The 15,160-nt window shown below is 40.1% G+C and overlaps 1 protein-coding gene across 4 annotated transcripts in view; it reads right to left on the bottom strand.

Annotated features, from left to right (window-relative positions):
- Positions 1-592: 592 nt before the first annotated feature.
- The window catches only part of LOC119482470 (liprin-beta-1-like), an 86,616-nt gene continuing 72,048 nt past the window's right edge, over positions 593-15,160 (bottom strand). For 3 of the 4 annotated variants that reach the window (XM_037759993.1, XM_037759990.1, XM_037759991.1), the window contains exons 5-26: positions 14,366-14,479; positions 14,140-14,250; positions 12,563-12,655; positions 12,315-12,353; positions 10,646-10,763; positions 9,078-9,139; positions 8,927-8,993; positions 8,542-8,660; positions 8,268-8,341; positions 6,959-7,013; positions 6,459-6,603; positions 5,329-5,464; positions 5,123-5,245; positions 4,858-5,008; positions 4,271-4,382; positions 4,090-4,178; positions 3,761-3,883; positions 3,522-3,647; positions 2,998-3,186; positions 2,549-2,707; positions 2,343-2,408; positions 593-1,406 (exon numbers count right to left, since the gene is read on the bottom strand). In XM_037759993.1, the coding sequence (XP_037615921.1) occupies positions 1,329-1,406; positions 2,343-2,408; positions 2,549-2,707; positions 2,998-3,186; positions 3,522-3,647; positions 3,761-3,883; positions 4,090-4,178; positions 4,271-4,382; positions 4,858-5,008; positions 5,123-5,245; positions 5,329-5,464; positions 6,459-6,603; positions 6,959-7,013; positions 8,268-8,341; positions 8,542-8,660; positions 8,927-8,993; positions 9,078-9,139; positions 10,646-10,763; positions 12,315-12,353; positions 12,563-12,655; positions 14,140-14,250; positions 14,366-14,479 (2,349 nt within the window). In that variant the 3' untranslated portion in view covers positions 593-1,328. The remainder of the gene's footprint in view (positions 1,407-2,342; positions 2,409-2,548; positions 2,708-2,997; positions 3,187-3,521; positions 3,648-3,760; positions 3,884-4,089; positions 4,179-4,270; positions 4,383-4,857; positions 5,009-5,122; positions 5,246-5,328; positions 5,465-6,458; positions 6,604-6,958; positions 7,014-8,267; positions 8,342-8,541; positions 8,661-8,926; positions 8,994-9,077; positions 9,140-10,645; positions 10,764-12,314; positions 12,354-12,562; positions 12,656-14,139; positions 14,251-14,365; positions 14,480-15,160) is intronic. The other variant, XM_037759992.1, reaches the window with a different exon arrangement.

The following is a 15,160-nucleotide window of genomic DNA, read 5'->3' on the forward strand; positions in this document are numbered from 1 at the left end:
GCACCTACTCTCCGGTTCCCCCCCAGGTTAGCACTGTTAGCACCACTGAGAGCCATGCGGAGGCAATAGAAACGCTCACAATCTTGCATGCAGCACCTTTAAACAAAAGAGATACATGTTCATTATTGAACTTTATGATAAGCTAATCACCTCCTTGCTGTAGCTTCGTACTTAAATAGGCACAGACACATGAATGGTATCGATCTCCTTACCTAATACGAAAGCAAATAAGCGCATTTCTCAAAATGTCAACCCATTCTTTAAAAAAACATTTTCTCACTTCATTTAGTGGTATCTGTCCAGGTTTTGAGATTTCTTAAACAGTGTCCTGAGTGATGCACAGAACACACTATCAACAGTTTTCATTATAGAAAGAAAGGAAACTGTTCAGAGTGAGATCTGTGGGTTATATATAATGTAACAACACTTTCTAGAAGATAGTGCTATAAAAAACAATTTTCAATGCTGTGAGCACCACACACAAAATCACGATCACCTCCATAGTACTGGAGTGGAGGCAGAAATCGCAAAAACCCAAACTATCTACGCGGCTGGATACCACTAGAAGTAAATGAGAGAATGTTTGCTGTAATTTCAATGAACTGATGTTTAAGATAACCTAAAGGTCTTTTCAGACGGGGAGCGATTGATGCGCTTTGTAATTCATTTTCATTGTAATTAGAGGCGTGTGAAACTATCGCTGTCGTTTGTATCAGATAACGTTTAGTATAGTTTTAACGACAATGCTAATTTAGCTAACTTTGGCTATCAACAATAACAGTCTGGTTGGCATCTAGGACTGTCACGTGTCAATAAATCAAGCTTTGATTATGGAAATATGATGATACATACAGTAGTTCACGGAGGCCGTTACCACGCATAGCACTTGTCGTTTACTCGTGGAGCGCAGTCAGAGTGTCACTCTCCATCTGAAAAGACCTTATAGCAACTTAACGTACCACTAACAAATGAATTTGACCTCAGCGGAGGACATTAAAACTTGAGTACTACACTCAAAACAAAGGGGAGAAATACCAAAAACCAATATGCTTACCTCAATGATTATTGAAAACAAATGCTTGAATAATACGAAGTACATTAATGCAATAAAATCTTGCATTTTCAGTTCATGCATTATATCTTGGACAGCTTCAATAAATATATATGGTGATGAAAGCTATGGCTGTACTTCTGACTGATGAAAATACTGTCAAGTGGTGGTCTCACATGTTCTTCTACAAAGGTCGGTGGGCGGTGGAGGGATGTGGATTCCGGTTGGCACAGATTGTTCTTTTGTCACAAAGCGACTCGGGAGCCCATCGTCTCAATCAAACAGCGCGGTCGTGATCGGTTTCTGCCGCCTCGACGGAGATCTCGTGATAGAACTCATCTTCCTTCAGCATGCTCTGAAACACAAAGAGGACCAGAGAGCGTTAACGAAACAATCAAAAGGTTAACTAAAGTCAGTTTATAATCATCAAATAATAGTTATTTTACTGTTTACAATGAAATGATTATTAGTAATGCCACTATTTCTGTACTTTAACAGTTTATTGTTGCACACATAACAGTTTATATACTATATTAAGTATTTAATGATTATGAAATGATTTGTAAAACATCTAGAAGGATATTTGTAACACTTTGTTAATGGTTAATAATTGGTCTGTAAAGTATCTTTAAACATTTAGATTGATTTCTTAAAGGTTTACAAATCATTTGGTAATCATTAACAAATACTTAATACAGTATATAAAATATTATGTATAGTTTACTAGTGTAATCAGAATGTAATTGACATCTTTTCTTATCAGCTATGATACAATATATATTATTTATAAACTATTTCATATTACACAAACTAATGATAAAATAGAAATTATAGCATTACTAATAATTAGTAAACATTAATTATTATTTCATTGTAAACAGTAAAATTTAACTAAGTTTAAATGACTATCAATTCACCATTTATAAATGGGTAACACTGTATAATAACCATCATTTATAAATGGTGAATTGATAGTTAATTAAACTTGGTTAAGTTTTACTGTTAACAATGAAATGATAATTAATGTTTAGTAATTAAATATAATTTCTGTTATTTTGTTTATTAGTTTATAAATTATATATTGTATCATAGCTGATAAGAGACAACAATTACATTCTGATTACATTAGTAAACTATTAACAGTTAATTGTTGCGTACATTATAACATTATATACTATATTAAGTATTTGTTAATAATTACCAAATGATTTGTAAACCTTTAATGAAATTGTTTGTAAAAAATTTTGTCAGGTGTGGCTGTCTCTAGTCATACAGGAGGTCAGTGTCTCACCGTTAGATTGTTGATTTCCTCAGAAAACTCTCCTATCTGTCTCACGGTCCCTTCAGAGTCTTCCATCTGCCAAACAATACACAAACAGACGAAAATAAAAGAATTAATTCAAAATGCTCCAATCACAAGTCAGTGTAACTATTCGTGATATTTTGTTAACAAATGCAGCTGTATGAAAGAAGCGAGAGGGGGAAGTAGCTCCGTACTTGTTCCAGGTGGTCGAGGTGTTCCTCATAGATCCGGACGCCTCTCTGGAAGCTGCTGCTCTTGGGCATTTCCACGTTCATGGGGCAGACGTACTCATCGCCATCATCCTGACGTTTCTTCCTCAGAGTGCCAAAACCTCCGAATGACAGGCGTCTAGGCTGGAGGAGGAAAAGGGAGACGATTAGCAGTTGAGCAACATGGGTTTATATTCACTTCAATGCAACGTAACATAGCATCACACAGGTAAAGAGACGAAAATCAGCGTGTCCACCCGGGTGTCATGTTTCCATCACTGCCGATTGTAACCTTTCCCACTAAAGACAAGCCAGATATTAGTGGGTGTTTTTTGTCAAGTGGGAAAGCGACTTAAGATTGAGTTTTATAAAATAATGAGTGAAGTTGATATCACCAGTGAGATTTGTTTGTGTTGAGTGGACGGGTAGTTTACCTTGACCTTGGCGGTGGCGGTGAGGACGGTGTAGTCTGGGTTTTCCAGACAGTCCTGTTTGAGCCGCTGCGCCTCGGAGCCGATGAGCAGGTGGAAGTGTGTGGCCAGGTGGCGTCTCAGCAGGGTTTTGTTGGGTGGAATGTTGAGCAGAAGGGCGAGCGCTTCCACGTTGAAGCGGGGCTCCAACACCTTCGGAGCGTGAAGACATTTGAGAAAACATCACGGTGAGAGGTCAGAGCAGAGAACAGAGTGTGATGCAGAGCGACAGCTGGGAATTTTTTTAATACAAAATAAACTATAGTTGTCAATCTAAAATCATGAAGTTAACAAGTTAACTTTTTGGTTCTTATCCTGGACAATTTGTGTGCAAAAATACTATAAACCAAGTCAAATTACTGCTATGTGTATATCAATCATTAATATAATTTATCAAAACGTTTTCTAATATTTTTACAATTATTTTAAGGAGGTATAAATCATAATATCCATCAACTTTCATCTCATCCTGCCTCCTCCCATCTCACCATCAGTCCTCCATGAACACCGCTGCCCCTCAGATTGGGAGCGTATTCGGCCAAATCCACAGACCGCAGCCACTCCATCACTCTGTGGTTGGTCCACTGGGAGATCTCTGCTGGCGTCATGTTGTTCTGGAAAAAAAAAATAAAGAAAATAAATCCAGATGTCAGGAGTAGATACATCCAAGAGAGTTTTAAAACAAAAAGGATGAAAAGAGTACGGGTTGTGACTTCCTGTGTGATACCTCGTCAGAGGGTCGTCGCCGGAGACAGTTGGGTTCGTAGCCGTTGAGGCGGAGGACCTGAATGGCCCTCTTGATGCTGAGGTGATGGAGAACACTGCCCACCTTCAGAGACAGCAAGTCCTCCTGGGAAACAGCCAACAAAAAGAAAGAGTTAGCATAAAGTCACGTCACCTGTTGAATGATTCATTCAGGGGGAAAGTTCAGTCACGATATAAAAGAATTATGAGGAAGACCTTTTGCCGAAAAACAGTTCCCTGTCACTTTAATGTCAAAGGAGTTTTAAAAGCTTCCACACAGGTCCTAGTGCAACATGAAGGATTTAAACTCACCACTGTCATGTAGTGCAGCACGCATCCATCAACACGAGCCTCATCAAAGTGACTTTTGTACTGCGGGAGGCCGATGTCATCCAGCCACCCTGAAATAAACAGAAATGCATTTCATTCAAATTAAAAGCTGTGGGGGGCAAGTACAGATGTTCTTATCAAAGTAAGATGACGTCGCACTCACTGGTCACCCAGTTGTGGTCCAGTCTGCCCTTCAGATAATCCTCTTCTGACCCGAGAGCCTGCAGAGCCAGCTGCAACTTCTTCCTGTGGAGGGGCTGCTTCATGCACAACTCCTGATCAGGTAAACAGAAGGAAAAACACAAACATCATGAAGCAGGAAACCTTTACAGAGTGCAGCAAGTAATACCGTGTGGGTCTGAGAGTACTGCTGTATCCCATGTCTCCCCTTTGGACTTTTGATTTGATTTTAACAGTGAGTTTTGGAAGTCTAAACTTGGGATTGGGATGCTAAAATATATGATTTGAAAGGTAAAAACTACAATTTGTATGTCTTTAATAACTTCTTTGTGTTTATAATGTTTGCAGTATAAAAAAATATTTAAATGCTGAGTTTGAGATAAGATAAGATAAGATGAACCTTTATTAATCCCCGGAGGGAAATTCAGGTGTCAAAGCAGCAACATCAGCAAACAGAGTGAAACACAGGAGAGGTAAAGGTATACAAAAATTATAAAAACAATAATAGACAAACAATAAAAGAAAACTGGATTGCTGTGACAAAAAACACCCTAAAATTGTAATTGTAACCTTCTCCAGATCATGTTGTGATGCCCGCAGTAGTGTCTGTCCCGATTTGATCCAGTTATGACCCTGGGCGACATATAACCCGAGACCCTGCTCATGCAGCCACGCACAAACTTCATCTTTACTCCACCGCGAGAAAGGAACCTCAACAGCACTGATGGAGGACAGAGAAGGAATATTGATCACAGTGAATCAACCGGTGCAACCTTGAGAAAACAATCATGACATTTTAGGAGACAACTGTTTGTTAATAAAGAAAAGCACCAACTTGTGTTTGGATTCACGTGACCAGCCGAGTCGCGGGCCGGCCGTGGCTCTGACTCCTCCCCTCCTGAACTCCATCTCAGCTGCATCATCGAGGTTGAAGGAGGTAGAGTGACTCCTCTTTAGCCTGCAGGAAGATCACAGTATACATGACCAAAGAAATCATCCTCTATTAATACTTTCAATACAGCTGACACCGCTGAATGTTACCTGCCAAAGAATTTCAGGAAGCCTTTGGACTTCTTTTTGGTTTCAGGTGACGACGGCAGAGGAGCTCCATCGTGAGATTTTCGTGGAGGAACGCCGGCCAAGTCCAAGTGCTCTGTGCCTTTACGCTCTGCCTCAGCTGTAAAAAAAAAAAAGAATTAAATACACATTAACATGACATACTTCAACAAGGCTGGGCCAGATTAGAGTTTACAGCAGAAAAACTACAGACTCACCACTACGACCGAATGTTAACAAACTAAAAAATAAGGAATTTAAGCGTTTAACCACCCATGCAAAAGAATAGTAAACTACTAAGACGCAACTTACACATTTTCTCATTTACGGCAAATGAGAAATGCTTCACTACTGAACAGGTTAAGTACCACCAGAACGGCTTCATTGCAGATGGTTTTTAAGTCGTGGATAAGGGACAACTGGATGATTTAGTGGGAACTGCTCACAATTGTTGAAAAGTTGTTCAATCAGTATGACTGTATGTGATCATCTGACTAGAGCTGCAACGATTAATGGATTCTTTGTCAACTATTAAATTAATCGCTAAATATTTTGATAATCAATTAATCAGTTTCAGTAATTAAAAAAAAAAGAAAGAAAAGAAAAGTCAAAATTCTGATTCCAGTTTCTTGACTGTGAATATTTTCTGGTTTCTTTACTCCTCTATGACAGTAAACTGAATATATATTTGAGTTGTGGACAAAACAAGACATTTGAGGACGTCATCTTGGGCTTTGGATCAACATGTTTCTGACATGTTATAGACCAAACAACTAATTGATTACTCAAGAAAATAATCGACTGATTAATCGACAATGAAAATAGCCGTTAGTTGCAGCCCTACATCAGACTGAGTTCACCGACAGTAAGTTATAAACGGTCACATTGTCAGTACGGTACTTTATCCACATCCAGCTGTATAATCCAGAGCAGCCATACTGCAGGCCAACGAGGCCACTCTGCTCTACTGTACCTAACGCAGGTGCACTGGCACTCCGGGTGCGATCTTCACAATTTACAGAGCCGTGAAAGAAACACGAGTATCAGTAACAAAAACATAAAAGACACATCTCAAAAATAGTGATAAAATGTGATAAAAGGAGTTCCAGTATCACCCAGGTTTGGAGAGCTGGCTGCCTGCTTGCCGCCACGCAGCTTGAAGAAGCCACGGCCGAAAGAAGAACGGGCCTTCTTGGTACCAAAACTCTCCTCACTTGCTCTGGAAGGAGATGAGGAACTAGGTCCTGCTCTATTTTTGGCCTATGAGGAAAAAAGTGTGTGTAGAAAAGTCAGGTTATGGCTAAAAATAAAATTAAAATTAAAATTCAAGCAGTAGAAGAGAAAACAAAAAATGTAGTTGCACCATTTAACCACTAAGTGTCAGCACTGGACTATCTCATACAGTGTATCCTGTGACTACATGAAGACTGATAGACTCTGACAGTCATCCATTTAAAACTAAGAGAACTCGTTCACATGGATGGACTTACATTTAAAAGGTCAAAATGAAGGTTAATGAACTCTTTTGAGTGTTTAAGCTATTGGAAATAACATGATTATGTTAGACTCGTCTTATTTTGTACTGCACAGTCAACATGTTCCCATCAGCTCTTACCTGGTCAGTGCTGCTGGTTACGGCGGAGCCGCCCGGCTGTGGGACGTCTAAGGAGCTGAAATAACAACAATCCAAGTATTTCAAGCTTTCGTCAAGAGCAAGACTCCTGACATATCCTCAGCATCAAGTACCGTAGCAGTACTTTGCTGATATAACACTGTCTTTCTTGTGCAAAAAGAACAAATGACTCCACTATTTGACACCAACTTCAACACAATTAAGTGATAAATAGAACAAAATTAGATGACTCCATTAGCTGCAACTGCTTCCAAGTCCATGCACACAGGTGTTTCCACTTAAGCTGCTTGATCAGACCTCTTGTCAGGACTGTGTGGGCGGGCTCAGACTGTTTTGATTAACCTCTTCCTGACTCTCCCACATACGATGCATTCCTAACCCCCATACTACCATACTGTTTAGTATGCCGGAAAAAGGTTTAGTATGGTATAGTATGTCAAATGCAGTATGCTAAAAATACCAGGATGTGCTACTACATCTGGTTGCATTTTGCAGTATGCAAGCCAGCATGTCTTTCTGACCCACAATTACATGCAGTTTAGGGCAAGTCATAGTCAAGTCAGCACACTGACACTGACAGCTGTTGTTGCCTGTTGGGCTTGAGTTTACCATGTTGTGATTTGAGAATATTTTTTTATGCTAAATGCAGTACCTGTGAGGGTTTCTGCACAATATCTGTCATTGTTTTGTGTTGTTAATTGATTTCCAATAATAAATATATACATACATTTACATAAAGCAGCATATTTGCCCACTCCCATGTTGATAAGAGTATTAAATACTTGTCAAATCTCCCTTTAAGGTACATTTTGAACAGATAAAAAGTGTGTGATTCATTTGCAATTAATCACGATCAACTATGGACAATCATGAGATGAATCGTGCTGAAATATTTGAATCGACTGACAGCCCTAATTATTCTCAGAGTCAGGTGACCTCACATAGCTACGCCCACCTTCAACCTGAGCAGAGGTCTTATCAGCCAGAATAATGCAGGTATGAGTGACATTAGAGTAACTGTTATTAGTTGATTCAACAATTAAACCTGAACTTAAAAATCTAGCAACTGTTTCACCCACACACCATATATTCTTACAAAATCTGATGTGTCAGTCACAATCCCTTCAAAACACACTATATGCTTTTAGAAAAATCTGTGAATAAACTCTTAATAAGGTCCAAAACATCTATAATTAATTAATATTTCAGTGTATTTAATTCTACCCGTGAGTTGAAATAAAGCAGAAACAAAGAGGGTTTCATTATAACATGTTAATTAGATGTGTTTTACCTTTCGGCTGCCTGTAACAGTCGTTCTCTGTCCAGGTCATTCATTTCAGAGAGCACTGCTATACATGGAATAGACTGAGACAAACAGAGATAAACGTGATTAATTTAACATACTTTCCCACCAGCAGCCCAACAAATAATAACCCAAACAGAAGCTCTGTGTTCGTGGGAGAAACAGTCTGTGAGTGGGAAGCAAAAACTGAGCTTTTCTAAAGGAAGTCTCCGGTCTGGGGTTCATCCTGTGTGCAAATTGTTTTGACAGAGGTTGTGTTTACCTCGCCAGAGCTTCTTCCTGTCTCCCCTTCCAACGCCAGCGTGACCTGATCCACCTCCATGGATACGGGAAGCGAGGGATCATCTGGGATATCGTCGTAGTCGTCGTCCTTTAACTTCTCTGAGAGAGAGGACAGATAGGACACGGTCGTCAGGGATGTGCCGCAGCGTAAAGCGCCGTTTATACTTTTTCTTTTAAAGTCTATCCACCTTTAGAACAGTTTGTGTACAATGTTGTGATGCTTTGATAAAGTTACGGTGTGATTTATCAGGTAAAATTTGACACAGATGTATTTTTTGTGCTATATAATACTGCAAATCCCAAAACTATGATTCAACATCAAAGTAGTGACACGAACATGAATGTGTCTTTAAACACAGTCTGACCTCTGACCAGCTCCTGCACTTTCTTGCACTTTGTGAGCGACTCCTCCAGCTCCTTTATCCTTCGTTCCTGTAGATAAAACACACATGATGCTCCAGTTTACGACTGCTTTAAGTAAATCAAAGCTGCTGCTCATCACATCACACTCCATACCTTCACATCGTTAGCCGACGCCAGCGACTCCAACACCATCTTCATCTTCAACACTTCTGTATCTGGGGGGAAAAAAACAAGATACTTTATACTCCTGCTGGCTCTGAAACCAACTAATGAACCCACTGGGGTTCAGTGTGCTGGGCGGTAGGACTCTTGTTTCAGCTTGTTGCTGCAATGAACTCTTGATTCAATTATCACCACAAAAACAGGGACTTTCTGTGTGTTTGACTAGAAACGCTACACAATTAAACACATGCCAACCACTTGGTAATCTAATCCAAACCGTGTTTATCCACAGGGCAAACCTCAGGTGAACTCTGAAGTGTGTGCACCACAGTAGAGCTGGTCATGACATTGAGGTAGACGAGCAGTGTTGGGGTTTGATACTGTTCAATCAGTTAGAATCCAATTTCAAATTTTGCCGATGGATTATCAGATAACTCATAAAGATTGCTGTACGATGTCCTCTCTGACCGACGGCCCCTGAGCGAGGCGAAGGTCCTGAAAGATACATATAAATTCGTTCTATGTTCTTTTATGGACATTAATAAATACTACTATAGCTAATTAATAGATTTTGTACACGGTGGCTCACGTTACCACAGTGTTTAATGGCGGCGTCTGTGGCGTGATGAGGTTGATCCAACCGTGACCAAAAAAACATGATTTTTTTCGGAGGTTTTTTTTCTCTTAAATTTGTGAGAATTTCTGAGTTTCTTCTTGCAAATTTATGACTTTATAATCTGAGAGGATGATCAAGTTTTTTCTTGTAAATTCAGAATTTTTTTTTCTCAGAATACTACCCTCCTACCCGGCTCCGTAATTGTTTTGTTTTTCAATTCAGTGCTACAGAGTATACGAGTCCTGGTGGCCTATTGGTTGGACAAACTTAGTTTTTTAGCTCAGTGCTAATTAACCCATATTAACCCTGCTTAAGAGTCCTTGAGCAAATAGCATATTTCTGAGTCTAAGTAATTTCAAAGTCATAATTTCTTTTCTTGCAGTAAGTTTTTTCCTCTTAAAAGCAACATCCGACCCGGTCAGTCAGGTCAGCAGATATACAGATTTGATCTGTCTGAACAAAACAACATGTGTCTGTGCAGTGAGCTGGAAGACAAAACAAATAACTACTGTATATCAGATTATACTGTAGAACATGTGTTTACAGCAGACATGTAAAAGAGCCCCTTTATTTAAATGATGGCATTCCTCTACCGTCAGAGTGGATAAGATAAGGTCAGCAGTGGGTGGAAGAAGGAGTGAAACAGTCACATATGTTTGGTATGGAGCCTACAGACAGACAGATAAGGAGTTAAGTAAAAACAAAGGGCCTCAAATCGCCTCATTAGAGTTTAGACTGTCCGTGAAATGTAAGATAGTGAAAAAACAATTAATGGGGAAATCCAGATGAAAGTATTTGTTCAGCGAGGATGCTGGAGGGGCATCTGGTGTTGTTTGGAATGTGAAATGTCTATTTGTCTAATCCTCATAAACCCGTTTGTAATATTAGACTCCACGAAACAAGAACAAGAAGCTCCCAGACGATTATATAAACAGCTCCCAACCTCTCTCTCCTCCCTCGGCTCTGTGGTGGCTCTCCAGCCTCAGTCTGCTGTCGTCCTTCAGCCTCCTCAGCTCCACCTCTCGCTCCTCCAGATGACTCTGCAGAAGCTGCAGCTCCTCCTACAAGGAGAGATGATGGAAAGTCGTCATTCTGGGATTCTCAGCACCGTCTTTGCGAGTGAAACTTGGTAGACGGATAGAATCAATATAGGTTTTAAATTCAGATAAAAAATTCAGTTTGAACCTGGTATTACTGCACAGCTGCAGATAAAGATCAGGCTACACTAATAATAATAGTATTATACTATTTGTAGAATTACATTCTAGCGATGGCTGCGTGGGATTGTTTCCGACTAATGTAATCCAAACATTTCCAATAACTACAGGGCGCTGTTAAGTCCAAAAGTCAAAATCTATTGAAAAAAGATGTAATCATTTCCAAAATTCACAACATGTTTTTATCTAACAACATATTCTGCTTCAATCCATATTTGTTGGCGTTTAGCCTTTCAAAAACAACTTTTTCACTGCGGTCAAAAAACACATTACCATTTCAAATATCAATGCGTCAGGTGTACCTGGTTTTTAAAGGGGATAGAAGATGACACTCTGATTGGTTTGATTCATATTACGCCAAAAACACACCTATGATTAATTAAGAGACTAAATACTTTTGCACCTTATGTCTTGCTCTGCGCCCAGATTATGCAACGTTTAACTAGCAAGCAGCAAGTGGAGTTGCACACGCCCTAAATGTACTTGCGCCATGCGCTATGTAAAGGATAATGTACAGCAAGCCGGTCATTGTTGTGAAATAAACCCTGTCTGTGTGACGCAACAATGACCCGCTCGCTGTACATAACCCCGCTTATTACTCAGCTGCTTACTTAAGAAATCAATAATTTGACACAAAAACTGTCCTCCAGAGTCCGACATCAGAACTGCGTCCATAGCAACGATCTGTTATACATAGCAACGGTCTTGCTACAAAGAAATAACAGACCGTAGAACGCCGTGATTGACCAATCAGAATCGAGTATTCATCGAAGCCATGTAATAAAGACTTTTTAAATAGGGCCTTAAGTCTTGTTTCAAACTCTGGAAAGCTCCTTCAGAGCCACAGAAGACATACCATATATTTTTACAAGCTGAGTAGTACTTGTGACGAGTAGTACTCGATTTTATTTTCATTCATTTTTAATCAGTGGAGTGTTCCTTTAACACAATGTTAGTCAGTCAGTAGGTCAGTTGGTGATTTACAGTAGTTAGTTGGTTTCTATCCTCTATTTGACACGCTGTGGGTGGTTGTGACTCGATTCAGTGCAAGCTCATACTATTCACTAAACTGTGGACACACGTATAAATGTACCGATTAACAAGATGTGTAGCTTTATAACTGGAGAAAATTGCAAACTGTGTGTCCTTTGAGTGACCTGAGCAAACAGTGTGACTCTGTAAATACAGTATGTCGTTTCAGTCTGCAGGTGTTAATACACAAAAGGTTGATAGAACCAGGTACAAATCCTGAAACCGGTACAGGTGAGAGCACTTACAGCGAGTGTGGTGAAAGTCAGGAAAACAGCGTGCAGCAGTGGAAGAGGTGCAGGTTTAAAGGATCTTAAGGGTCCAGAAAGGAAGAAGAGGACAGGCTGGAGATTTAACCTCGTTCACCTCGCCTCCAGTGAACCGCTCAGCGCTCCGCTTCGGATGCTTGACAGGTTAGCATGTTGCAGAGAGATGTTAAAATCACAGTAGAAAAAGGGGGTAAGGAAAGGGAGCAGAGAATCGATGTCATGGGGGGAAAATCACAAGGTTTTAAACATGTAATGAAGTGTTTCAAAAGGATAATTCAGATCTCCTGTCAGAGTCCAATGTAAAAGAATAAAGTGTCTGAAAAACTGGACCTTCAGCACACTCACTTTGGTAGCTTTGAGTTTCTTCTCACACAGCAGTCTTTCATTCTCTATGTCAGTCACCCTGAACCGCAGGTCCGTTACTTCCTGGTACAAGCCCTGGGGAGGAGAAAGAGAACTCCCATTACCCATTAAACTCAGAGAGAGATCTGCACTGGGGAGGTTTATGGAGACTGTGTGGGAGAGAGTTCAGTGGGAGAATTCCTGCCAAAAGCACCAAACATTATTTTCAGACTGATGTCCCGCCGGAGGGAATATGAGAAGCTCAGTCCACACATGGAGGCAAATCCTGGAGTAAAGGCGAAACGTCATGGTCAGTTATTACGAAACTGCTTTCATCCCAATCAATCAGCAACAGTGTAGGAGCCCTGTGCTTTGGAGAAACTACCATTAGATGTAATGTAGATTGTTATTTAGGAGCACTTTAGGAGGTGCTCCAAATTTGTGTGTGTGGTCTGCGTAGGTGTCATCTGACTGCCGCTTTTTACATTTTGTCAGATCAGTACAATGAGAAGTCACGCTGCATCAGCTACTAGCAGTTCCTGTTTGAAATGTAAACATCAATTTAAACACCTGGATTTCTTTTGAAGATGCTAAATGCAAGATTGGGAGCATTTCTATTGCCTCTGCAAACCTTCTCATTTTACAGCTAAACAGTACACTACAAGATGTTTCTGAAAACATTTGAGGCGAGAAATAGGCATTACAGTAACAGAATATTGATTCATATTTGATCAGCGTTGCCTAGTTTGATCGGAGTTCGTGAGTGATTGACAGCTACCTCCGTTGAATGAACAGCCAATAGGAACGCTCTCTCTCTCTGATATGACCTGTGATTGGCCAAAGTCTCCTGGATAGATGTTCTAAAGCCTGTAAAAAGAGCCATGAGGAGGTGCAGTTTTCTCTCCAAACACTTGAATTACAATATGCTGAAAGGTTATCATAGTTTTATGAGGCCAAAAACTTTCTGCCTACCCTCGTTTCAATACGATTTCTGAACTGATTTATGAATGTTTATCCTAAAACACACCATGTGTGACGTCTGGTTTGACTGAGTTGTGAGAAGAAGGGTTGAGATTTTTGACACAAAATACGTAAATCAGGTGCTGAACAAAAACAGAAATCAGAATGCCTTGGGACCGACATGATGTGTTTTTTAGGATTTCATTTAAAGCTTAATGAAGGCTAAATGGAAACAAAAATAAATACATGCAGTTACATTCAATTCAGCCAACTCCCTTCAGACTTCTACTGTGTGGAAACACCACATAATATTCTACAAATATATGTCCCAGCTAGTGGACAGAGTGTATGGAAACTATAACTCTCACGGCCGTTTAGCCCCTCAGAGAGGGGGGTGGGGGAGAGGTATGGGGTAGGGGTCGGTGGGGGGGCAGGAAACAGCTGCTGGAGCACAAGGGGTGTTTAAGCCTCTTCTGTAACCCTTAAAGAAGTTCAGCCTGCACCACATGACAGATCCTCCAGTGGAGTGAGACAGACCTTTTGTAACTTTAAAACAATGACTGGGTGGCTTCCAGGATTCAGAGTCACCCATCACATGAAACGAGGTTAAGGGCTTGTACCTCATTGTCCCTGTGATCTCTCTCCACAGCCGTCAGGTTCAGCTTCAGACTGGACAACTCGGTCATCAGCTCCAGCTTCTGGGTTTCCAGTGTTGTCCGGTTAAACAGCTCCTGTGGACCAAGGCGCACACTTCAATAAAGCTGCACTAAAATATTGTGTGTGGTTTTGAAATGGGCTGGGACGAGTGTTTTAACTGAAGGTGAGATAACTTTGGAGAGGCCCTACCTGCTGTAGCAGCTCCTCAGTAGCATTTAGTTTCTCCCGATGATGATCCAGGCAGTTGTCTAGGTCCCGAATCTTTTCACCTTGCACCTCCACCTGGTCTGTTAGAACACTTACCTGGACAACGGTGAGACATAAGTGTTAATCGCACAAAGCACCCAGAGAGCACATAACTGTAGCACGGTTGCTGCACACTCAAATCAAATTTAATGCTTTTAAAGACCTATTTAAAATTGAACACTCTTTCCACAGACACAAAAAATGCACATCAGGCCTGAGCTTTATGTTTGAAATCAACTTGACAATATTAACAGGGATATTTTTCTGGATATTTTTGTATAACAATCATATGAAAAATATCATAAAGTAATCAAATTAATGGCAAATGAAATGTGTCCCAATGTTAATTATAATTATAATTTGCTTGCAATTGTTGCATTGTGTAAAACGATAAGGCTTCTCTGGTCGTTCTCGCACTCACAGAGTAGGCTATAGTTAATTCTCCACTTTAAAGGCTTTTACACACCGGGGGCATGATGAATAAATAAATTAAATAAAGTAATTGGATTTGTTTTAAACTAAGGAATCCATTTATCCATGGTTCAAAGTTTAAAAAACTTGCTTTGTAAAGAGGCCACGTGGTGATAATATGGATATTTTTTTTCCCATCCATCAAACTTCCAACAAACTTTCTTTAAAATATGATAATTCACTTTTTGAGATACTCTGTCAACTAACAGATAAACATACAAACCAACAAATGGCAGCGAGAACATGCTAATTACTCAAAAGGCAGCC

This window comes from Sebastes umbrosus, chromosome 23, assembly GCF_015220745.1.
Source record: "Sebastes umbrosus isolate fSebUmb1 chromosome 23, fSebUmb1.pri, whole genome shotgun sequence".
NCBI lineage: Eukaryota > Metazoa > Chordata > Actinopteri > Perciformes > Sebastidae > Sebastes > Sebastes umbrosus.